Source organism: Gymnodraco acuticeps, unplaced genomic scaffold (assembly GCF_902827175.1).
Source record: "Gymnodraco acuticeps unplaced genomic scaffold, fGymAcu1.1, whole genome shotgun sequence".
NCBI classification, from domain to species: domain Eukaryota; kingdom Metazoa; phylum Chordata; class Actinopteri; order Perciformes; family Bathydraconidae; genus Gymnodraco; species Gymnodraco acuticeps.
This window is the reverse complement of record NW_022990047.1, coordinates 41,609-67,898: the sequence shown is the minus strand read 5'-3', so window position 1 is coordinate 67,898 and position 26,290 is coordinate 41,609. Positions and strand designations below refer to the sequence as shown.

Sequence of the window (26,290 nt, the reverse complement as noted above, 5' to 3'; positions counted from 1 at the left end):
CATTAGCAGGAAACAGCTGCAAATCCTCAAATGAAAAACAAACAAATCCTGAAAACAAATACAACCAAAAAACGCTGCATTTCCAGAAATGATGCAAACTAAATACAACACACAAACCCCGAAAACAAACGCAACAAAAAAACGCTGCAAATACCAAAACCACATGCAAAGTCCAAAGCACATACAAATCCCAAAACACATACAAAAAACAACATTCCGGAAGTGTTCCAGGCCTCTAGGGGGCGCGCTACGTGGAACATATTGATGTCTGACCAGACATAGAGGGGAACGAACAAGAGTGCTGCAAATTGAAGCCGGAGGAAACGAAGTTGATCGAAGTGGAAAAAGACGATATATAAAAGGTAAGTTTTGTTTTGATACAAAGAGCGTCATATTTACCCAGCTAGCGTTAGCTTGTTTGGTGAAAGAGCTTGCAAGTCAAGAGACAGCACTGTGCACCTAAATGTAACTCTTGACATCATATAGATATATTATAGGTGCAGAGAGGAGTTGGTTTATTGTGCTTCAATGTAAATCCTAATGTGAGAGTTAAAGGACGGTCAACAATATAATGTACCTTGGTCAGTTTGGATTTATCGTGGCATTTATTCTTAATTAAAGTGAATTTATTTTATTTCAGTCAGTCATTTGTTTGTATGCAGGTGTGGGACATTCCAAATGTTCCAAAAGTGGAGCACTCCACGAATGGACAACAGTTTGCAGGGTAAAATAAAACATTGTCAACGTATTATTTTGTGCCACAAGAAGCAGAATGTTTTAACAGTACAGTAGTTTGAATATATTTGTTGTTAACCTTTATCAGACCTCTCAGGCACCGCAACCAGCGTCTGATCGGGTAAGACTAATTAAAAATGTAATTATAACCATGTAGGTTTGAATTTGTGAACATGAAATCAATAAATACCTTTGTGTGCACTTATTTCCTGGGTAAAAAATAGGATGGAGCACCAACCCCATTCCAGGAAGAGGTCCAGTCTGCCCCGGGTCAGAACCACTTCTACAGGTAAACCATGTTGACAGTTTGCATCGTGACACAGTTGTTTGCTGTGTATCTTTATTTTACATGTGTTTGTTTGTATAGCATCCAATCACAGTGGGTAACATTGCCAGGGAGCAGAACAATTGTACTTTATACATTTCCAAATGACACCCACAACATCTGACATCTTAGTGAAGACAATACAAAAAACACCCACAAATATTTTTCAAAGATCAGATATTTTTTGTTGCATCCATTTCAAATGTTTACAAGGATTGTGTAGGAGTATGACAAAGTGCTGTTGTCAGTTTAGAACCCAATGTATTGAAAAAACAGGAAGAGGATTGACATCCTTTTGTAAATATGACTGTCATGCATATATTATGTATTTGAAAGTAATTATTCAACTGTCTTCTCACTGCAGCAACTACACAACTGTGTATGCACTTATCATTATTGATAGCCAGTCTGAGCCAGAAGACAACATGGAGCAAAGGTATTAATTGTTACTATTACCACTTAATTTTTCTATTCTATACTGTAAATCTTATTACTAGCTTCATCATTTAATATTACAATACATCACTTTGTCTTTCCCAGCACAGAATACCTGACTGCGGCACACATTGTTGCAGAACTCTCTGCAAAAATAACAAATACATCTTGCAGCAGGTTCAATATTAACAGAGCCAGTGTGTGCGATGGAGCAATCCGCAGCTTCAAAGGTGCCTCATTCGATCCCTCTCATGAGATGTCAGTTAAGTTCACTGATGATGAGGGACACACTGAGGATGGAGGGGACACTGGTGGTCGCAAGCGTGAGTTCCTGACCCTCCTTATGGAACGCCTGAGAATGAAGAAAACATCACGTCAGCAACTGTTTGTGCCCCATGGCGGTGTGACTTTCCAGCCGCTCACTGTCTCAAAATCTGATTCTAAATGTATATTGTTCTCTATAAAGATAGAACTAATACACAATTATGAATGTATAATATAAGCTGTTTTGTGTATTTAATCATGCATTGGTCTACAATTTAATGATGGCTTCTACATATTTCACATAAACAGACAATGAAAAAATGTGTCCTTCATGCTGATAACTAGTGTATGCATCTGCCAATTAGTATTCTAAACAGAGTAGTGTGTTGAATCCTTATTTCTTGCATTGAAGAATGAACTTACTGTTGTGTTCAACTTCTGCCACAAACTGTACATGTTTGCCACAGGAGCCACAGAACACTTGAACTGTCCCCAGATGTTGGCCACAGAAAGGACAAAACATGGCGGCCTGAAAAGACATACATTGATGTAGTAAATCCATTTAATCAAGTTAATCAAAAACACATAGTCTAAATAGTGGTTAGCTAAATAAATAGAAAGATACATCATGTTTACCGTTGAATCTGTGTTCTCTCTCTCCTTGAATGTCTCTATATTTGTTCTTGAGCATGTCTAATGCCACACTACTCTCCTGTCATTACTTTGTCCCTTCTTCACATGATGTTGTCACATCTCCTCCTCTCTATCTCTCGCTCTCTCTCTCTCTCCTCTCTCTCTCTCTCTCTCATCTCAGCTCTCTCAATCTGCTCTCTCTCTCTCTCTCTCTCTCTCTCTCTCTCTCTCTCTTCAATTCAATAGCTTTATTAGCATGACCATAGTTACATATAGTAGCCTATTGCTAAAGCTCTGTATAGTTGCAACATCAATACACAAATACATACATATAAACAAACTGCTAATGAATTTCAAAATGTCCTTTTTCCGCGGTACTCACTACGGCCCGTGTTATTTGCCTGCACTTGATTTGTCATCTCTTTTAACAATGTTATTCACCTCACTTTATCTTCTCTTCACGTGAAGCTCTCCTCAGCTGGTGTAGTAGTTAGGCACGCTCACGCTAGCTATATAAATATGACGCTCTATGTATAAAAACAAAACTTACCTTCTTATATCTTTCTCCACTTAAATGAACTTTCTTTCCTCTCGATTTCCATCACTCTTGTTCGTTTCCTCTATGTCTGGTCAGACATCAATCTGTTCCACGTAAGCTTGCCCCCTAGAGGCCTGGAGCACTTCCGGAATGGTTTTTTTTGTAAGTGTTTTGGGATTTGTATGTGCTTTGGACTTTGCATATCATTTCTGTAAATGCAGCGTTTTTTCTGTTGTATTTGTTTTCAGGGTTTGTTTGATTTTCATTTCATTATTTGCAGGTGTTTCCTGCTTTATGTATGCGTTTTGGGGCCGTTTGTTCCGCGTTTGCACCTGCCGGCCACCGTATTTATCCCATGAAAGTGAGAGGCAGATGGGGGAATTATTAATGTGTAGAACCAGAAGGATGCAAACAACACTGATCTTAGCCAAAGATTTCTACGAGTACATTTATTTCTACAAAATGTTTGCCATTATGCACTGTGCTTCTCTAAAAAAATTGTGATTATAATCTAAACATTTAATTCAGTTTATTCAGAGACGTATACCATTTGTGTTTATTTCTTAAGTAATACTGTGCTAAAGTCTGTTCTCGTGCTTTACTGGTGTCCCTATGCTGTTTCCTTTTTTGGGAAGATGTAGTTTGTTCTTTGCAGCTGACTGATAAATAAACTATAGACAAGGAGGCAGTGTTGAAATATTTATTGTCTTTGTTATAAGAAACGTGGAGAATCACTGTAGAGAAACACAAAGTGAGAGACCGGTCTAGGCAGTCCTCACTGTATGTGCATAGGTATTGAGGGCCAGTAGCCTACAATGAAATTAGGCGCATTCTGGTATTTTTTAAAAGTTAAGGAAACAACATGCCAAGCCTCACCAAAAATAGTGGAGGCCTATGACATCAGAAAAATAATTCAAAGGCTAACTAGGAATATGTTTTTATAGTCTTCATATAGGGGGAGGGATCAGTGTCAGAAAAAATGGCTGCACCATGACAATCAGAAAAACAATGTGATTGTGACATGTCAATTCTTATAAGAATAAACATAATATATGAGATACCCAGAAAAAGACATGTAGGCTACAAAAAAACCTATTTTGATATACAAATTAAACCACTGATTACTTATTTTCAAACCCCAAACAAACAATTTTTCAAATGCACAAGTGCATTTCCTAGCATAAACTTTATAATAATTAACCAGAAGAGAGACAAATCTGAGACAATTAGACAAAGAACACAGCCAGCATGCACCTGTCCATATCTACATTATTTTTATTTTTACTTGCAGTAGGCTACTATGCAGCTGCCTTAACAAGTATGCACTGTTGCATGTGCATACAATTGGAACATAATAACAGGTCATATCATTTTTGCCTTGAACTGTCTATAACCCTCTTGCTCATATATCAGGGTTGTGGGTCAGAATAGCCAGAAAAGCATGTTTGCTTGCATACTGCAAAATATGATTGGATGAAGTTGAGTAACCTAGAATATGTTTTGTAATACTCCATTAGATGTATTTGGGCCATCAAAATTGTTTTGGCATCATATAAAGTATAGTATTTGAAACAGTTTCATTTGGATTGTTGTTTGGTGGTTGGGTGGTGCATCAAAACCTATTACGGAAAACAATAGTTTGTTGTTGATGTATCCTTTTGCCCATGTTGATGGCTTATTCTTCCTCAACCCATTTTGGTGTAACTACTTCATTAACATTTAGCATGTTTTTTAGGCTTGTGTTCAACCAACTGCTGGCCCAGGTGCACAGTGAATGTAGACTATACATTTATATTTGTGTGTCACCAGAGCTCTACAGAGAGAAACCTTTGTACTGAGAAATCTTTGTCATATTGTTGTCAGCATTAAATCCAAACAACTTGAATGGTATTTGTAATGGCAATTTCGTTGTTCCAATGTCCTATATTCTTTTTGCCATTACTTCACAGGATTATGAGTGATCCAGACGCAGACACATAACAGATGCTTTCCGGTCTGGCACAGTTTAGAATGAGGTTATTGAAAAGTTTACATTACCAAGGTTTAATTACCGAGTGAATGGTTGTATCTTGAGCATCTGCCGGGCTGGTTAGATTGGTGTGCTCTTCCTCCTGTGTCCTCACTCTTCCAGTCACTATGACCCCTTTTATTACACCCGGTGCAGCTAACCCCCGCCACCAAGTGTTCCAAATAATATTGCCACTATAAATAAAGTAAAACTGACACGCCAACAACCACCCATAAAATCGCTCCTACAGTATTATCAAATTTTGTTATGAAAATGTCTTAGTTTGATCACAGACTTTCACGTTTTCATGGTTCTCCTGAAAATGCCCACGTACCTCCCTTTCACACAAACACAGTTGCCCACACACACTATAACAAGAGACCAGCTGGTCCTGAATCATTGTGACATCTGCATACAGTGTACAGGGGACTTGTGATGCTATATCAGGAGAGGCTCAGCTGAACCAACTCTAGTCCATTCTCCACCGGTGTCTGCTGGTTGCCCCAAGAATGCCTGTGACTGCATTTTTACAGTCATAGATTTTCTGTGTTTTGATTGTATGTCTTCACACAAAGTAAGCAAGCATTCTGGTCACAGAGTTTCCAAGAACATTTATTTAAAATAACTTTCAGCAATTAGAAAAACTATCAAATCTACAGTACTGGTATATACGAGTGAAAAGTTTGTACAAAAATATGACATTTTGTCAGCTCAAGCATAATACAGGATTATCATAGTTATGTCAATCAGTAATGAGACTACATTCAGCATGCCACATCTCCTGTACATGGTATATAAATATTTACAGTCTTTCAACATTAATCCATTGTCATCACCAAAAGCAAAGTCTGTTACTTTTATTTTTTTTCTAATCTCAGCAATTTTGGAAAAGGTCAAAGGATCACCTTCAGTCTGTGGTTAGGAGATATATTTTGCCAGTGGCAACTGAAGGAAATTGCACTAATGTTGCAATCCTTCATCTGGTCAGTTTATCTCCATAATCACTGTGGCTTGCATAGAAGTTGATAGATACTTAGCAACGTTTTTAACATTGCCAAAAATGTGGTCATTCAGTCTCTGACGGTTTTAAAAGCATGTTTTCTACACAGAACAGGTGTTGAAAAGAAATGACGTATAACAGCTACTTCTCTTCGCTCATTTAATACTTATTACATTTGCTCGTTGAAAATTAATACTGGTCTTTCACACCATATAAACAAGCTTAGATTTAGCTTGCTTATGAATGTATCTGTTCTGTGTCACGTTCTGCTTTTTTAAGAATAGACAACTAACCCTGATGTTTTTTTTACCATGCCCTTCACTGATTTGCTGTCCTCACCACTCTCCCTCGCTCCTGTTTATCCCGCTCTTCCTCCCTCTCTCTGTGTTGTCTCCTGTTCCTGTTCTTCTTCATTTCCTGCATATGTTTCCATTTTCCAGCTCCTAAGCCTCGTCCCCGTATTCTTGTCGGCCTCTTCTCCAGCCACAGTGAATCACAGTACTCCTCCAGAGAGCCGAAGGGGGAGCTCATCACTCTCAAGTAGTCTTTATAGTGCTGCCGGGAATCCACGCCATGGCGTAGTTCCACTGCAGGGTCTTCACTGGGCTTGGGCTTTCCATCCAGTTGTCCATTTGTAACGAGTTGAAGCTTGAGACGGAGGAGAGTGTGGGTGAAGTCCGTGTGCTCTTGAGCAACGCATACGTACACACCGGCATCAGAGGTTTGGAGGGAGCGAATCAGGAGACCTCGATCTGTGTGTACAACACGGTCATCCAGTTTGACCTGGGGGAAAACAAAATGGATAAGAGCTTTATCACAAAGAACAAGGTCATGGTAACAAAATCAGGCAAATATTTCCTTGCATGACTCTAAATTCATTCAATAAAACACGAAGGTTAGTTTCCCTAACCCCCAAAATAATCAATCCGAATGGCTTAACATTACAAATCACCTGCTTGATAGATGCCACCCTGTACACACATAGATTTTCACACCTGATTTGTATCCAAGGTGCGTTAAACATGGTAATGACCCCTGAAACAGGAAACATATTGAATTGGGTGTGGTGAGTGTCAACCTCAGGCTGGGGAGCCAGGGGTCATTATGTGACGTGGAGATATATTAAGATGCATGATGAGTGTAAGCAGTAAGCAGATGCTAAAGAAGGTATTTGGCAAAACTGGTGTGTGTGTGGTGTGTGTGTGTTCACACATTCAAGTAGGGTAAGTAGCGTGCTAATGTGTATGGTCTGCTCTTTTCATTTAGCATACATAATGAATAATGATTCATCAGGTGGCCGCTGTCAGGGCCTAAAACAACACAGCTGTGTTCAGAGGACAGCAAAAGAGCATGGCAGATTGTGTGTGTGTTGTGGTGTGTGTGTTGTGTGTGTGTGTATGGATGCTTCAAAAGCATACCTCCCACAGCCTTGCTCCCGGCCCCCCAGAGGTGTAAGATAAGACAGCTAGAGCAAGAGGCCCAGGCGCGAACTGCATGTAGGAAAGCATGAATATTTGCCTGTTTATCCTTCTCCATATGAATGTGTGTGTGGTTTTTTAGGGTCTGACACTGATGATGTGTTGTCCAGCCAGAGGCAGACCCCCAGGCCTCTGAGACTCTTTGGATCTTGACCCTTACCGCCATTAGACCTACTAGTCTGTCTCCCATCACATTCTCATTTCCTCACACACCTAACTGATTTACAAACCACATGGATACATATCAAACACATAAAAACTCCCTTATGCAATGCCTCTGCTCATTCGATTGGTATTTATATGTTTGTTTGTGTGTCTTAAAGCCGGGGCCCTCTGCCATCCAAACAAAGGCATCTGTGGCTACGTAATGCCAGTCATTTAAACTCACCCAGATGGTGTGTCTTTGTTCGTGTACCTCTTTGTGTCTCAGCATTTGAATAAGCCTATTCCTTCAAGGAATAGTGATGCAGCTTTAAAGCAAATTGTATGAAGCTCTGTATTTGTAGGTACACACATATTTGTATGTGTGACTGTTACGTGCCGTAGTGGGTGCTTGTGTGTGGGTGTCTGTGTGTGTGCCTCTCTCCCTTTCCCCCTGATTGTCTCCCTCCAGGTGCAGCCTCTTCCTCAGGTGCTCCCAATCCCCAATCAGGGCCTCCATAAAGGACCTGAGAAAGGCGGCAGTCGCTCTCTTCCTTCTTGTCTGGCTGCATGTGTGACATGTGTGACATGTGCGACATGTGCAGCATGTGTCGTGTCTTTGTGTGAGACCTGTTAGTTAGTAGCAGGGTTGGGAAGGTTACTTTGTAAATGTAATCAGTTACTGATTACTGAATACATGGCTCTGAAAGTAATCTGAATACAGTTACAGTTATTCGTAACGTATTCAGATTACTTTTAGATTACTTTGGGATTACTTTCTTTTTCCATCACAGATGGGTATGTTTTGGTGTACAGGAGACACAAAAAGCAAAAGGAAACTGAACGTGTTTTTACTATTTGAGATATATTTCGAACTCGGACTTCATTTTAAGGACATTTCAGCCAGGGGTGTAGAGCTATATTTGTTTAAGCACCGGATTGGCAAAACAGGAGAGTGTGTGCACCAGTCTGCCTTGATCTATGAATTCATGTCCATGACACTCGCAGTATCTGCTGCCCACAGCTGTTTTATAGAAGGAACACCTCCTTCACTTCATGAAATCTCTGCAGCGCCAGGAGGCAGCGGGAGGGTTAACTCAGCCTCTGAGAAGACGAGCGCGCTGTGCCTTTCACGCACCGCCTTCACTGTGTTTACCTTCAGAATCCTTAGAAAGGCTAAGAGCGACCGCAGGCTGATGTGTTTTAACCACACACACCTCTACACACACACACACACACACACACGATTTAAACGCAGACTTGTGTTCCTCCATGTTTCGCTGTTATTGTTTCACTGAGTGGACCCGCACATTTTTTTAAAACGGTCCCTTTTTTGGTCCATCTGCGGCGGTAATAGGTTTTGTGCGCTGTGATGATTCGGCTGTACCTTTAGTAATGAATATTAAATGTTGTGAGGAAATCTTTCAACCAATAATTCCAATAAGTAATCCAAAATGTATTCACTTCAGGTTTACGAAAGTAACTGTAATCAGATTACTCATTTTTCAAATGTAACGCGAGCTGAATACAGTTACTTGATTTTTGTATTCTGACTCCGTAACGCCGTTACATGTATTCCGTTACAACCCAACCCTGGTTAGTAGTGATGGCGAGTTGAAGCCTAAAGCCTCTTACACACCGAGCCGATTATCGGCATCGATAGATGTCGGGCCGTCGATGAGCGTTGTGTCGCCCTACTCAGATTGGTGTGTACTGAATCGTCGTGCACCGTTGTGTCTTTTCGGCCGTTCCGACACTTTCCGCCGCCGATTCTACTTGTTGAATCGGGGGGCCATCGGCCAAATCACTCTGATTGGCTGTTCAGCTAGCGAATCAGTGCATGAGAAGCGAAACGGAAGTGAGGAACCCAAACAAACTATTAAGAAGGCAAATCTGAGATTTCATTTAACTCCAGCTCTCGACACGGGTTCGGGAAAGCCCCATGAGCTTCTCGCTGTAGAGTGAAAATGGAACACACATGCTATTTGTTGTTTGTTTTATATCACGCAGTCTGTTCTTCTTCTCTCGGTGTATCACGCAGTCTGTCTTCCGGTTGTTTCTCTCTTTTGAATGACGAATACACGCTACCGACGCCCTGCTGGTAAGGAGAGTTATTGCCACTCACGCATGCGCAGTTCGTACGTGCAACTTGGCCGTCGGCTGAAGTATTTGCGGTGTGTTCCAGTGCGTAACATGGCCAAGACGCAGGAGACGTGAGCCGACGTTCCGTCGGGACGTGTTCTTTGGTGTCAGTTTGGTGTGTAGAGGCTTTTGAAGCTTTCCAGCCAATTGGTTTGCAAAAGGGTTGAGGCTTCATCATGGGCTTCATCTGAACACAAACCCCCCTGTTGGTCAAAGTGTGTAAAACAGGCAGATTTGACATCTCAACAGTGTGCTTTATCTCATACTGAGTTCCCAATGAGTAAAGGCAAAGTCTTAGAATAACTCTAAACAACGAACATAAAATCATATTTTCATGTTAACAATATTGTATTTATTCCAGTTTAATGATTGTGATTGAAAAGCCTAAGGAGGCTGGTAAACATTGCAAAGAGGGATTTGTATTCCTTAATAATATTCGTAAACTTAACCATGTTGTAGCCTGAGAAAGGCTAAACCATATCAAAGACTATTTATTAACTACATTATCTCATTTAGCTGTAGCTTTTATAAACAAAAAAAATACGCATTGTTCAGTCGTTGAACCAGGGACCCTGCGGTTGTGAGTCAACTGCTTTCCAGCTGAGCCACAGCCCACACACTGGATCTTCCCGAAAAAACTGCATACTATTTATTCCTGTATTTATTTATTCCTACATTTATTTATACTTATGATATGTTCCGACCTATAAGTGAGGGTCTGAGCTCTCTTAATTCCATCGTGTCACCAGGCCCGGGTATAGGAGGGGTAATATCGTTCTTATTATACATCCATTGGTAATATGAGCGTTGTGGTTCAACCGATCTAAAGCACTTTCTAAAGCAGTCACGTGGTATTGAGGGGCAGCGAGGCTTCGTTCGTCCTCGGTGACGTCACTGGCCCAAAACGATACAAGCCTCGATACAAGCTTCACAAAAAGCTTCGGGGATTACTCGACACACGCTCCGAAGCCTCGGCGCAATACGTAACATCTCTACCTGTTAGGTCAACCTGTATTTTGCTCATTGTTAGATGTGCTCCAGTTTACCTTTGTGTATTGTTTAATTTAGTCACTTTCTTTCAGAAGAAAGTTGTTCTTAGTTACCTTAAGTTTGCTTTGCAAATTGGCTGGTGAGCCTCTTTTTCTTTTGTCAATTAAAAGACCATGTGGCTTCACAAATCAGTGTCCTCTCCTCTTTTCTCTCACCCGGTTATTTTATATTGTGTCACTTCCCTTTGGTACCCCTAGTCCAGGAGGGAACGTAACAGTGACCAAGCCTGCCTGCATGTGGTGTAATCCAATGAAACCCAGCTTTAATAAGTTAAATGAAGCAAGATTGTGGGTAAGTGGTTTAAAGGTTTAAGATGTAAGCACATCTTAAGTGTCAGGTTAATAACTTATCTTGCTTTAAGGCAGGCTGTGCTTGGTTCTAATGAACACCATGGATACAATGTTACATCATTCTTGCTTTTTCTTATTTTCTAATGGGCCTGCATTCCTGGCTCTGGTAGGTGAATAAGCACGGTACTTACAGATGCACACAAACAAAATGATGCTGTGAGAAAGTCTTGAGGAATCTTTTCCAGCTCAAATCTTTAATAGCTGACTTTTTACGAGGGGATAGTGTGTGTGTTGGTGGTGTGCTGCAGGTGCTGTGAGCAGCTGGTTGAGGATGCCTTAATCAAAACCCATTAGGAGGCAGAAAGTGTGGAGGGAAACGCAGAAGGGAAGAGACTGTGGGAAATAGCGGAGATGTCACTTAAAGTATGAGGAGACAAAGTAGACGGAGAAGGAGCGTGAAGGCTGAAATTAAGTGAGGAGAGAATAAGGTGCGACTGATGAAAGAGGTTGAGGGACAGAAGAGGGAAGGGGATGACGGACAGATGGAAACGGAGAGGGATGAAAAGCACAGGGAGTGAGGGTGAAATTAGCCAGACACTTCAGAAATCACCTGTTTCAACAGCACATGTCCAGCTGAGAGATAAGCTCTATCCCACCATCATCATATTCACTATCTACCAACGCCTGTGTCGTTAATTCATCTTAACACAAAAATGTGTCAAACGTGATTAACTTTGGGAGTTTTGATTTAACATCACCATGTTTTTAATATTCACACACACACACACACACACACACACACACACACACAACACACACACACACACACACACACACCACACACACACACACACCACACACACACACACACACACACACACACACACACACACACACAAAGAAGTAAAGTGTTTATTTGACCGCCAGCTTGATGTGGTTCACTTGAACTCTTTTACTTTGTTTTGACTGTCATCAGTATTGCTGTGGTAGTCAGTTTAACTAACTACCACTTATTTTTAAAGGTATGTTGCCAATGAGGGGATTGGGAAAGAAAACTTAGAAGTATTGGACTCACAGTCAGAATTGATAAAATGTTTCTCTCAAATCACTTCCTAATTGGCATATTCAGTTTGAAAGCCATGTTTGTAGTCCAACATGTTAATTAAATGCCTTTTTGTTAGCTCATTAGTAGAAACAATGTATCTTTCAGCAGTGTATAATTACTTTGTGCATTTGTGCTGCAGTTTCCTTTGGTCTTTGCTTTTCTGTACAAACATTTTAAATATTCACTGGCTGCTGTGCCAAATAAATACATTTGTTTATTTATTCATGCAAATGCTGAACTGTCTTTTTCATTTATTTTGTATTAATGGTTTATTTGGGTTTCAGTCATTATTGTTCATGCACCAAAGCAGCCTTTATAAGTATGACAAACTTGCTTACAAGTTTATATTATAACTGAGAGTGCAGTCTAATATCATTTTTTGGAAAGAAAACATTTGTATTGGGCTGCCTGTCTAGGTGGTGGCTGTCTCTATCTTTACATTGGCAGAGAATATATTTACAATATTAATCTCGTACAAATGTATGTAAATGATCACAGCCAAATCTGTTAGACGTGTTGCCTTTATAAATACTATAAATACTGAATTGCTGCTGATCCAACAGATTCTGCCCATTCTGCTGTATTTGTTTAGCTCTGTGTCTATCACATGACAATCCTAAGGGAGGAAGAACTCCTGCATTCACTTCTTCATCACTTTGTCTAGAGTACAATAGGTCAAATATCATTGCATGCCTAGACACACAAACACAGAAAACACCCCATTGTGTTCATTACCAAAAAACACATGGCTATCCCTAGGGAGCACTTTGTTATGCATTTCTGCTTTAGGAGATCATAAAGAAAAATGCAAACAGACACACACACACACACACACACACACACACACACACACACACACACACACACACACACACAAACACTAAAGAAAACGCAGGTTTTCTGCTGTGTGGGCCTATTAAGGAACACATGGGTCTTAGTGGCCTTTGCACCTGTTATTTTGTTTACATTCCCCCTGAGAGAGAGGACATGGGACCAGTCGTGGGAGTAAAGAAGTTTAGCAGGAAGTGAGGAGATAGAGGAGAGAGTGGGTTGAGTGGAATACAGGCCACTCACAGTGGGTGGAGGAAGGTTTGTATGTTTTTATAGGTGAGGGGGTGGCACCAAGGTGCTGAGTAAGCTTTTCTCTGTTGTCTGTTTCAGGAGACGAGTGTCATCATCAATGAGTTCCTTTCAGCACCTCAAACACAAACACATTAAACCCTCTGTCCCTGAGTGTGCTTCTCTGTCCAACATCCTGTCTCCAAGGAGTTTAAAAGTGACTTTGGTCCCAAGCAATGACAATTAGCAAAGATAAAAGAGCAAACGTGTTTAACAGATTTGTAAATCAGTTCTTAATATTCAACACTTTGCAAGAGCTGGACATTAACACACAATATGGCCTAAAAAGGACAATTATATGTATTCTATCACCAACAATGACTACGACAAACATCGCCATATACATTTTCAACTAAGGTTGCTTTGGCTGTAGAAAGTATTTTCAACAGCTTAAGTGTCCATAAACTTTTTTTTACGATCCACAGTTGCATTCCAGCATCATTACTTCAAAAAATTAGGTGAAAGGAAGATTACATGTCATGCTCAGTGTTCTTTCCCCTCATTTTTCATATGAGACAGATAATGCCCCGTCCCCACAGATGGGTCTGGTTTGAGTCATTCCTCACTTTTCTAGATAAGAGAGGGGCTGCAAAACATTTCAGAAAGCCCTGGACACCCATAAATATCAATAATGACCTTATTTAAGGAACTAGTGAGAACCGAATGGATCCAATATTACCTCTAACTCCACAACAAATGTTGCTTTGGTTATCCATCTGACTATGTAGTACTTGTAAGCTGTGAAAAGCATTCTCTCTGTCCAAGCATTGTTACAATCTTTACAAAGATAAGCAGGACCAGTAGCATTGTGATGTGTGCTATAAGCAGTTGCTTCAGAGTTTAAAGGGCCCATGTCATGATTTTCCGGTTATTAACCGTCCCCTTGGGTGTTATGAAGGTTTTTATGCATGTAAACGGTATGCAGAGTCAAAAACCCTCAAAGTACACCCTAGCGAGTAAAACTCTAACACAGAAAAGACCTGTCTATGCTGCCCCAGAACGCCTCCTTGGAGATTTCTCGTTTTCCATTGTTTTCTTCCTGGGTTCTGTGACGTGTGAACACCCAAATCAACAACAAATGACCGAATTGGCCCAAATGGACCAATCCGCGGAGCACCTCACACACCAGGATCCCTTGGCTAACTAACAGGGAGTCCCCATGGAGTTGCATAGAGCTCCCTGAACGCTGGTAATAGATGAGTTGGGATGGCGGAGAAATGCTCTCCGCAGACCCATTCTCACAGCGTTATAAACCTTTTTCTTACTCAATATCAAGCCACACTTATTGTTTTTACTTCGGCTGTGAGTGTTTGTGTGTGCTCAGGATGAAATTTGCTTGTTCTCGCTGTATCGCCGACCCGGAAACCTGTCCGCTCCTCACAGCAGCTCGTAGTAGCTCGCAGCAACGAGCCTAGCAACGTCCCGACCAATCAGAGCACACTGGGCTCACAGGGAGGGGGGGGCAGGAGCTCCAACAAGCCGTTTAGGACAGAGAGTGAATACCTGGTGAATTATACATACTATAGTATACAGAGATGCTGTATGAGAAACCAATGTGAGTTTGGAAAATTGCACAATTTAAATCTATTCTCGTAGACCTCAACAATGGAAATATGATCAGTATGACATGGGACCTTTAAAGCTCATAGCAAGTAAAGTTGTCCAAGTCAAATGTGTTTTCAGATGTTTAAAAGTAATTACTGTCGCAGCAATAAATGTCTGTTTTTTGCCCATGTTCTCAGATTTAAGACTTGGCATGAAGACATGTAACCCCTGTACAGTAAGAAAACAAAGTCCCTCTTCAAACTTCAAAGTGAATATATAAATATAGAGAAAGGAAGAAAGGAAAGAATGAGGGAGATAGTTTATGTGATGATGGTGGTGTGTGTGTGTGTGTGTGTGTGTGTGTGTGTGTGTGTGTGTGTGTGTGTGTGTGTGTGTGTGTGTGGTGTGTGTGTGTGTGTGTATGTGTGTGTGTGTGTGTGTGTGTGTGCGTGCGTGCGTGTGTGTGTACATGGTGTGTGTGTACATGTGTGTGTGTGTGTGTGTTGTGTGTGTGTGTGTGTGTGTGTGTTGTGTGTTTGTGTGTGTGTGTATGTGTGTGTGTACAGGTGTGTGTGTGTGCGTGTGTGTGTGTGTACAGGTGTGTCGATTAGTGCACTCTCTGACCTCCTCTCTGCGTTCAGATCCACTTCTCTGTATGTACCATCGGATCTGAGCCTGTTGAGATTTGGGGATACACTCGAGGAAGGTGGAGTTGCTCTGCACCCCATAAAGGACTCTCTCCTCCACACGTCCCCCAACAAGACCTGCAGAAAACATGACTGTTATTGATCCAAAGTATTTTCTCTGGTTCTAAAAAAAAAGATGTCTTGCAGGTATCCTCTTGAGACTTGTTAAGTAATACATTTATCTGTTTCCTGGATGTGTGTTTACAGCTCGCAGAGAGATTTTCTTAAGAAGACAGATAAAGGCTGCATTTATTAAGAGAACACAGTCTACGTACTGTCTTTGGTGTCCCAGCACTGGCTGGCTGGGTCTCCATGCTTGATGTCCTGTCTTCTGGCTCGCCTGGAAAACAAACACACAGCGTGTAAATAGATTGCAAGAGATTGGAAATACACATTTTGATCAAATGTAAGAGACAGTGCCGACAACCATATTTTCTCACACAAATCATCCATTTTCAGTTATTTTTCAACTGAGACAGAACATTAAAAAATATAAAACATAAAAATAGAATGGCACTTGGCAAAGAGGATGATTTATTGTGTATAGCTTGGACTGTTCAAACAACACATTGAGAGCTGTTTCTGATCATTTGTTTTACAAACTTCAGCGAAAGTTCACTTGCATTTTACCAGTAGGGAAATCATTTTACTGATCTCAAATTGCTAACAAAAGTTATAAATACTTTTTGCATCCCACCCCCTGTGATTTGGATTTTTCTTATGTGTAATGGGCTTTTCCTTGGCCTATGATACCCATTCCAAATTAATTGAATTGTGGGCCAGTAGTTTATTCAGTGACCCTGCTGACAGATGAACAAAAAAACAGAGCCAGAAACATAACCTTGGTGTAGGTGGATTGGAGAAAATAAGTAAATTAAAAAAACACCTCTTACACCCCTCAAAATGAATGAACATGTGAAGAAGTTGCCTGAATATTACCTTTAGCAAAGGTGTTTTTCAGAACCACTTTACATGTGATTTAGGGTGACCTCTGATTACTGTTAACCTTCAGTGTCTTACTCCAGTTAACACCTGTAAAACCTCAGGCAAATACACCACAAGTTCTGAAGTCATTCTGTCTACTACAGAGTTATTTATTCCCTACAAAAATGACATTCAAACAATGTTTCTTTGGCCTCTGGCTTGATGACGCTCACTTCCGCTCCTTCAGTTTGTATTGATTTTACCTCCTCCACCTTCTGTCAGTCCACTGTGATGGGACATCTGTAGCCTACACTCACTGACACTGTGGAGATCATCTTTCAAATAGCACTGGAAACCAAACGCAGGAACTCCACTGTTCCACAAACCATAACAGCATCCCCACTGGCCAATAATATGGCATTGTGACCTCTAACTGTAGGGTATATATTCTGAAGAGCAAGCACACAAACAAAAACACACACATGCAGTAAAACACCCATATGTGCTTTTTCACCTAAGAAGTGAACTGTAGAGGTATGGAATGACAGTAGCATTAATCAGTTGAGGAACAGCATCTAAAACCAATGCCTCAAATGGACTAATAACCTTTGGAATGGAAAAATGCTGAATATGTGACAAGAGCCAAAATAGAAAACATATTTAGCAAGAACTATGAACTTTGCCTGACAGTCCAAGAATAAACACACACACACGCACACACACACCATGGATAAGTAGTGCAACAAAGGGTCAGTTTAAAGCAGATTATAGGGTTTGGGTTTTGATATGTGACAGACCTTGATATAAAATGTGTTTTTTTATAAACACAGCGTTACCTCTCTTTGTTTATATGGTGAGTGATGTAAAGCAGAATACACCTAAAAAACGATGTGGGTGCATTGGGTTCATAACTTAGAACATTTGAGCACAAGTTACCATGGCCTGTCATTATTTTTACAAAGTTCACGAGTCAACAACAGGCACACCATTGTTGTTCCTGTCCTGAGTGTGCAAAGAGTAACAGCTTTTTAATTCCTATATGTTTACTGTGAATACTGTATCCATCTACTGGCTCTTAACAAAAAAAAGAATTATAAAGATACATTTTCATGTTGGTTAATGCTGTACGAATGTGAATTTTCAAGACTGTATCTTACCTCTTGGATGCATGGACGTATTGAGAGCATGTGTTTCCGTCCCAGGCGCAGTACGGGTCTCGAGCCAGGCAGCACTCAGCACAGGCTTGGCCATACAGGTGACATCTACTGAGTGAGACCTGGGCTAGCCCTTCACTTGAACCCACATAGAGCTGTTGCTATAATGAAACACACACCACACTTTGCTTTAGGGAAGGTACAAGTTCAAATGAATTATTTAGAAAGGAAATTAATTTGGTTAGATATTGCAAAACATGCAGAAAATAATGACTGTTTTTCCAGTACACATCCATCACAGGTTTTTCTTCTCATGTATATTTAGCTAAAATTCTTATCAACAAAAAACAACAGAGATTCAACGATGTTCTTACAAATGTCAGTAAGGACCTGCTCTGACTCGCCTTAAGTTATGGAGATTCCTAGGCTGAACTTCCAAACAACATTTTGAAAACACCAGCGAGCATGCACTTACAGACACACACACAGGGTGAACACTGCTGGAGATTTATGGAAGCAATGATTGGAGTTGAAGTGTCTACTGACACCCCTGACCCTAAGATAATGAGGCAAGGGGGGAGAGAGAGCTATAGAGAAATGGCTAAAGAGAGGGTGAAATTGAATAGTTTATGAATTGGAGAACAAACATAATTTGTTCATGCCACATCAGACCTAAACACACAACTTGAAAATAGTAAATAGTGTTGGAAGAGTGTGTGAAATGTGTTTACGAGAATGATGCCGAACCTGTTTAGAAGACATCTCCATACTGAGGATGGGAGTGGGAACCTGCAAAAAGTAAAACAAATAAACGTCAACAGCTTTATCACCTCAATATTTACACACTGTGGGAGTACTTTGTGTAACAGATGAATTTGTGGATAAATAGCTCAGAAAGATCCATCTGTGGTGCACAGTTTCTAGCTGTGCATGATTAATGTTTCACTATCCCATGGAGGAAAGCTAGAGAACAGTTGGCATCGTTTATCAAAGACTTGAAGTGAATGAAAGTCTGTGTATCTGTTTCTGTATTTGTGTGTGTGGACAAACCTGGAAAACTTGGAGTTCTTCGAGCACCACTTCCTCTGTTGACCAATTCTCCTGAGTGATGCTCACCACTTTCAGGATTGAGCCGGCATCTACGACAGAGAGCGAGACGGGAAGCAAAAGGGGTGATTGAGATGAATCAATGAAACCACACAAAATCAATGTTCCATTCAAATGTGAATTACTTGAACCAGCCAGGTATGAATATTGTATTTGTATCAATAAAACAAGCACTAAGAGATACTCTTCTTACTCTTATTCTCTAAGGGACTGACACAATTTCCACATTCCTCGGACGTTATTTTGAGAAATACTTTGTTAAAAATGTACCATAGTAAGAATACTGCAACCTTAAGTTCATAAATCTTTCTAACAACTAGACCATAATCGCATCAGGAAAAAAGTGTCAATGGCTGATGACAATTTATAGTGATTTATTGCCCTCTGTTGGTCAAAAATAAAACTCCAAGTGAAGACAGAGGAGAGGTGGGTTCCTCACCTGTTCCCAGAAACATGACCTCATATTGTCCATCCTCTGCCAAAACTCTGTCCACCACGATCTGAGTCAGGGTGTAGTCCACTCGAACGCGTGTGAACACGGGTCGGCCAGTCAGAGGAGTCACAGACTGATGCATGAGAGGGTGGAATCGAATGAAACTGACCACCTCATCTGGGAAGTCTTTGGTGGTCTTGATCCTTGGGTCATATGTCTTGCTGGGACACTGAAGGACAAACAAAATGTTGATCTTATTCAAAATGTTCAAAATGACAATGATTTAAAGCACGAGTGTCTCTTGTGCATGTTTCCCATATTTCCTTCACCTTGTGGTTTGTGTCTAAAAATGTAATGGTGCATGCCTCCCTCTGGTGGTCAAATGCAGAACAGCAGTAGGCAAAGCACATCTGGAACATCTGTGTCACCCAAGGTCCCCCATGCTGTATATATTAAAGCTTAAACAGCTGCACACCTGAATTACACTGAATTCCCCATACATCCCTTTCCCTTCCTTGATTACATTTTGTAAACAAAATAAAACAAGAGTCTGATTAATATGTTGAGCAACCTCTTCAAAGCCAAGGTTATGTCATACATCATGCGCAGATGTGAGCATGCATAACCTACAGCATCATGAACATTTCCCTCTTTGAATCAAGTACTTTTAAATTAAGCCATGTTTATTATTCTGTAATTAGCAAAAACATAGAGGATTATATTCCAACTTGTGAATAGAAAATCATCTTTAATGTCGTTCCCTTTAGTGGGTAACCTACCGTTCCAGGACGGGGATAGGGTATCCTTCCCTCGTATTCTACCCATCGGTGGTCGGGCCCCTCCTTGTGGGCGTAGGGTCCATTAAACACAGCTCTTATGTCCGCCATGCTGTACACACATACTGCTGAGCCACGGAAAATTGAGCTGAGAGAAGAGGAAACGGGTTAAAGAGAAAGTGCCTTTGATGAAAATGATAGTATGATTAATGCTTAACTTACCTGGAGGTGGTGAACACTGCATACACTTTGGGGTTTTTGTCATCTCTGGTAGGAAGTATAAATATGTCCTCTATTGGAAAAAGGGGGAGCAAAATAAAGGATATTTGTTTGTTTACCTTTATCTGCACACAAAAAAAATGTCTACCACTTTCCATGCCGAGTTGGAAATGCTGTCCCTTTCTTAACTGCTCTCAGAAGGCCAATTTGAAAGATAAAATGTATTATAGTGGCCTAGATTTTCACATTTAATCCTACAATCACTTACGAAGTTCATCAAAGTGTGTGTCCACTCCGTCCGGTCCAGGGATGGAACATATAAGTCTGGCTTTGAGGAAGGTGGTCCATTTATTGGTCAGACTCCTCAGCCCACCCACATCATTCTGAAACACAACCACAGTCACTCTAAGAAAACTATAGTCAGCACATTGCAGCTTTCTCAAATAACCAGACGGACAACCACAAATAATAAATACAATTTGTACTTTACCACAAACCCACTGTAATCAATCTATTGGTTTTGCAAACAGGCACGCAGCATCGCAGCCTGACTGATTTAATGCGCTAATAAGGAAAATAAACAAGTAAACCGCATGCCGCTGGTTTGAATCTGTTTATTTAACAAGCACAAAGGAGACCTACTTGTTAGTATAAAGACAGTCGGGGGTCATTTAAAAGGGAAAGGAAGAGAAAGAAAGGAAAACAGAGAGCCGGCAATAAAACATGAAGCGAGATAGGAACAGCATGTTGGAAAAGTATTGAAATTAAGCGAGGCTGCAGACTGATAATGCAGGTTTTATCTTGAATTGCTGTTTAAGTAGAGACCTTTAATGAGCTAATGTAAGAGCATTCAAGTGCACCTCTTTGTAAGGAGTAGAACACTTAAAGGGATAGTGGAAATCCGCGAATTTTGGGTTTAACTTATATATTTTTATTAAAAATAAGCATAATAAACAATTTTTTTTAATTTCATGCGCCTAGTTTCATTTTATTTTCAATTTTACTGCGCCCTCTCAATGAAACGAAATACTTCGGGAATCGTCGGGAATCTTCGGGTGATGACGAGAGCATAGGAAGACGGGCACAAACAATGGCGGACATTCAATAGCATTTGCATGTGAATAGCCGACATTTATTATGGTGAATAGATGTGTCAATACTTTATACCGAGTATATTGCCATAAATATGATGATTGATTATCAGTAAAAAATTATACGTGACACAACGACATTGGATTAACCTTGAGATGCGTTTTATTCCGTTGGAACACAACTTTTGATCACAAATCAAAAAAGGTAAGACGTAATTATTGTAATATTTTTGGAACCGGATGTTGTTTACTTTCTCTTTTCTGGCTGATAGCTCCAGGAATTCGAGGTCTTACAGTGATGACATTACATGTGTGGAATCTGTGGAGTCTCAGCTTTAAATCGTATATCTTGTTTGTGCAGTTAAGATAGGAATAAGGGCATTTCTACCGTGTGTTGTGTGTAAAAAAGCGTTAGCATTAGTTAGCATTGTTTCGCTCAATGCTAATTCAAAGGCTTGGTATTACTCTTGTGTTTTTTTTCTAGCTAACAATTGTTCTTATTGTCAGTTAGCGGAGTTTCTTACCTTTAAAAGGGTATGAAACATTAATAGTTTCATAAATGTTAAGAAGCCCTGAGACATGTGAGAGAAAACAAACTGTGGGAGGGGTCCACTGGGGGGACCTTCGGGCTTAACTGGTTAACAATGATTAATATTTGTAAAGGCTACAGGTGATCTTAAGATGCGTGAGCTATGCTTAGGGACCTACCAGTCAAGATTATTTGTGCGTAGGGGTGCATCATCTGGCGCCTGGTCCTGGTCATCCTCGCCATTGCCCATGCCGTGAACCATCACCTCGGGCTCGGGCTCGAACAAATAAGGACGTAATGGTCCATCGTCTGGCTCAATATTGTCACCATCGTCGCTTACTGAACCGGATTCAGATTCAGTTCCTAAAACGACATTTTCGTAGGAAAGCCGAGAGGATGTTTCAGACTCGCTATCATCACTGGATACCTCGTACAATCCTTCTTCTTTGTCTGGTATATTTGCCCTTCCACGTTCATTCTGCATAGACGCCATGGTTTGTTATCGTATCGTCTTCCTAAGTTTTCGTCACTTCCGGTTTGGCTGAGTCGAACATTTCGTTTCTAAAAAACTTCGGGGAAGCTGCAATAAAGTGCTTCTAACATGCGTAAGGCAATTATTATATATTTGTAATCAGGTGTGATTGTTTTGGTACGTAATTATGCTTGTATATAAGTTAAAACGAAACTATTTGAGGTTCCATTTCCACTATCCCTTTAATATATCCTGCCCATTACATGTGGATAGTTCACCAACTTAAGATAGGGTGACCCAACCCAGTCTCATGGCATTTCGTGTTCACCAACACGATTTTTAATCTATTGATTCGTGTTCACCAACACGATTTCCCCCTTTTTTTTCGTGTTGCACAGCACGACTTTAAAAGCAATGTATTTCTACTGGTAATGTGTTTCGTGCCTGCAGCACATCTTTTTCTCCGGTCGGGTCGTGGAAGACCGGAAGCTGTGTGGTTCATAAAAACATGTTCTTACTCAATATCAAGCCACAATTATTGCTTTTATTTTAAATTGTATAATTTCGGACTTTTTTTGCCATCTGTGAGGAAAATAAATGGGGCTCAGAGCCTCAGAATACTGAAATCTGTATTTTTTAAATCTTTTTTTCCTTCTAATTTGTTATTCTTTTCAAAATAACACACTGTTATTTACTCACCAATAACACACAATTATCCTTGCTTTTATTTATTGGTTTAATTCCATAATCTCGGGCTTTTTTGGCGTCCGTCAGGAACTGAATTTCAAAATAAAAATAACCGGAAACAGACGTAGGCCTCTAGGAGTTTAGGATGGCCGAAGACACTACACTATCCATAATCCCCAGCTATCGTTTAGGACTACAGTCCCCGTGATTAATCTTCAAACTCTGGGATTGGATGTTGGAGTGGCAGTGCGCCAAGGTTACGTCGAGCATCAAACAGCTGTTTGAAATGGACGAAACCACGCCATACTATCCAAAACTGGAATCGAACGCCCCCCCAGAACTACACATGCTGGCTATTGTGTTTCGCAAAATGTTCTATGGGACGTATCTTCTGAACGTTTTCGTTTTTCCCACAATTAGAAGTTGCCAGTATTAAACACATTGGTGCTATCAAATGCAAAACATATAATTAATAAATGGGTGAAAATCGCTTGTGTCCATAATGCGCAGCATTAATATACCCACATGACAGCTCATTGTTACTTTGTAATTCTACTCCACTACAATTCAGAGGTTAACCTGTATTTTTACTCCACTACACTTATTTGAGTTACTTTGCAGATTCTGATTAATGATGTGAAATATAAACAACCCTTAAATTAGACTTTAGTTACACCTCAGTAAAATTCAGGTAAGGTGATTGTCAAGTGCCAACAATCAGGAGAGATATTTGATAGTTGGTGCTTGAGAAGACTAAACATTTATCTGCAATTGACATGAATGGAAACGAGTAATAAAGTATATTCATTACTCGTTATTCTCTACTAATAGTTAATTAAAGACTGTATATTATGGCTATTTTGCACATCCCTTTCAAGATTTCAAGAATTTCAAAGGTTTATTGACATATCATATGGACAACTACGTTGTATGCAATGAATGAAAATCAAAAAAAAAAAACAAGACATCTATCAATATGTGTGTACCTCCACCATTAAACTGTCATATTCTGCACATTTCTTATACTATCTACATAAGAGTATAATTCATATGTATAATATCAGTTAAAATAAGTGCTTCAACATAGTTAACATTGCAGGAAAGCATGCAATATATTAGACGTTAAGTACTTTGTCAGGCTTAATATTTATCTGTAGATAGATACCCCCAACGTTTTTTTCTTATTTAAAAGAAGACCTTAATCTAAAGTATTATTTAATGTTTAAATAAAGGTTAATTCGTTTTTCTGTTTTGCACCTCCTCCTATTAATATCTTTGTACATCCTGCACTAAACTGTTTTATTGTCGAGATCACTTATAGTATCGTCTTGATTTTTTATTTTCTATATTTCTATCACAGACCTTCTACTTTCCCCCTATGAAAGTATGTACTCTTAATATTTTTTTAATCAAATATAACACATAAAAACAATAATTCAATAACATGCTTTAACCACTAGGCGGTGCACACAAGGTACACACAGCCATAATAACTTTGTATTATTAGTGTCGGACACTTATGTATGTACAACATCTGAAGATGTGTAGTTTTATTCATGCTTTCACATAATTTTACAGCATATTGCTATACTATTTCAGACTCAGTATTTACATTCTTATATTCAAAGAAAATCAGTAATATCTTTAAAAACTACAAGTCCTTTTATATCAGCTGTGCACCGTTATGGAGTAAATATAACCTATCTATGAATTAAATCAAATGTAAAAGTCAGCCGAATTAGTGTTGATACTGCAAGGAGACGTATTGTGTGAAAAGAAATTGAAGATGTTGTTTAATTGTTGATATATTTATGATCCACGTCAAGTATTCAGTTTTGGCGGCATTTCTTCCAGTTTTTCCAAAGGTCTTCTCATCAGGGCTCTATAAATAAAGAACTACGGCAGATCTGTAATATGTAATGCAGCTGAACCGTGTATTACAATGCCGTTATGTGATGACTTTCAAAGAGAAAAGCAAGAACACTCGGAATTAAGTATTATTTTATTCTTTTAAAATGTTTTCCGGATTTGATATCATATAAACACCATATCTCAGCATGCATTGCGGCTAAAACATCCGATCAGCGAGCTTAAACCATAGCTGAGGATTTTGGTTAATCGCCCGAAATGCCTACGTCTGTTTCCGGTTATATTTATTTTGAAATTCAGTTCCTGACGGACGCCAAAAAAGCCAGAGATTATGGAATTAAACCAATAAATAAAAGCAAGGATAATTGTGTGTTATTGGTGAGTAAATAACAGTGTGTTATTTTGAAAAGAATAACAAATTAGAAGGAAAAAGATTTAAAAAATACAGATTTCAGTATTCTGAGGCTCTGAGCCCCATTTATTTTCCTCACAGACGGCAAAAAAAGTCCGAAATTATACGATTTAAAATAAAAGCAATAATTGTGGCTTGATATTGAGTAAGAACATGTTTTTATGAACCACACAGCTTCCGGTCTTCCACGACCCGACCGGAGATTAAGACGTGCTGCAGGCACGAAACACATTACCAGTAGAAATACATTGCTTTTAAAATCGTGCTGTGCAACACGAAAAAAAGGAGAAAATCGTGTTGGTGAACACGAATCAATAGATTAAAAAACGTGTTGGTGAACACGAAATGCCATGAGAGGGACAGGCCAATACAAATACTGTCCCCGGTTGAAACTGTCCCCGGAAATGTCCCCGTTTTTTAAGATACGTTAAAAACACATAGCAAGGTGAAATAAAAACGTTTCATGTCAGGAAACACTGGGTAAACAGACTGTGGTCAAGCCAGCCCCCACTTCGGAAAACACAGTTAAGCCAGCCCGCACGTTGTATTGCGGTGCGCGAATATCCTATGCATTACGGTGGAGGCCTGTAAAAACTGCCTTCAAAATAAAAGCGTTTACTCGGTCAATAACAAATATACCTAAAAAAAACACACCAAACATATTCATATATACCGGATCTTAAATTAAGAAATATGTACAATATAATGTGATCAATAATACTTTAAAAACAAACTACGTATAACTACCACATTATAACTGAGTGAATGTTAAATGTAAGGATACAGTTATGAAGACATATCTGACATTTCCACTGGTTGACTAATTTCAATTGATGTTGACACCATCTCACAACACTCCTAAAATAACATTACTTTCTGAAGCACAATTTAAAATGTATGCTGTTTAAAATCTCAAATTAGTTATATTGTCCATCTATATTTTGATTATTATTTAATGGAAACTGTCCATAATCAAAGAGTCATTCGAAGTCAATCAAATACTTATTTCACTTCAGGGTAGCAGGACACCCCACCTAGTCACTCAGAGAGAATCAGGACGATCGGGACATTCTGATGTAGAGTTTCAAAATAAAAGACCTTTGTAGTCTCATATATGAGCTCT

At 39.7% G+C, this 26,290-nt stretch overlaps 1 protein-coding gene and 1 long non-coding RNA gene across 2 annotated transcripts in view; both read right to left on the bottom strand.

The window, feature by feature from the left end:
• Nucleotides 1-1,156: 1,156 nt before the first annotated feature.
• On the bottom strand, nt 1,157-3,005 carry LOC117545781. The gene is made up of 3 exons (XR_004568880.1): nt 2,943-3,005; nt 2,183-2,288; nt 1,157-1,847 (listed from the first exon to the last, which is right to left on the bottom strand). It is a non-coding gene; the product is annotated as an uncharacterized LOC117545781 (long non-coding RNA).
• A 2,528-nt stretch (nt 3,006-5,533) lies between these two features.
• sema3d (sema domain, immunoglobulin domain (Ig), short basic domain, secreted, (semaphorin) 3D) overlaps nt 5,534-26,290 on the bottom strand; it is a 39,922-nt gene continuing 19,165 nt past the window's right edge. The window contains exons 9-18 of the mRNA XM_034215727.1: nt 20,376-20,490; nt 20,111-20,180; nt 19,892-20,036; nt 19,119-19,341; nt 18,623-18,711; nt 18,320-18,361; nt 17,576-17,733; nt 15,770-15,834; nt 15,433-15,572; nt 5,534-6,721 (exon numbers count right to left, since the gene is read on the bottom strand). Of these exons, the coding sequence (XP_034071618.1) occupies nt 6,257-6,721; nt 15,433-15,572; nt 15,770-15,834; nt 17,576-17,733; nt 18,320-18,361; nt 18,623-18,711; nt 19,119-19,341; nt 19,892-20,036; nt 20,111-20,180; nt 20,376-20,490 (1,512 nt within the window). The 3' untranslated portion in view covers nt 5,534-6,256. The remainder of the gene's footprint in view (nt 6,722-15,432; nt 15,573-15,769; nt 15,835-17,575; nt 17,734-18,319; nt 18,362-18,622; nt 18,712-19,118; nt 19,342-19,891; nt 20,037-20,110; nt 20,181-20,375; nt 20,491-26,290) is intronic.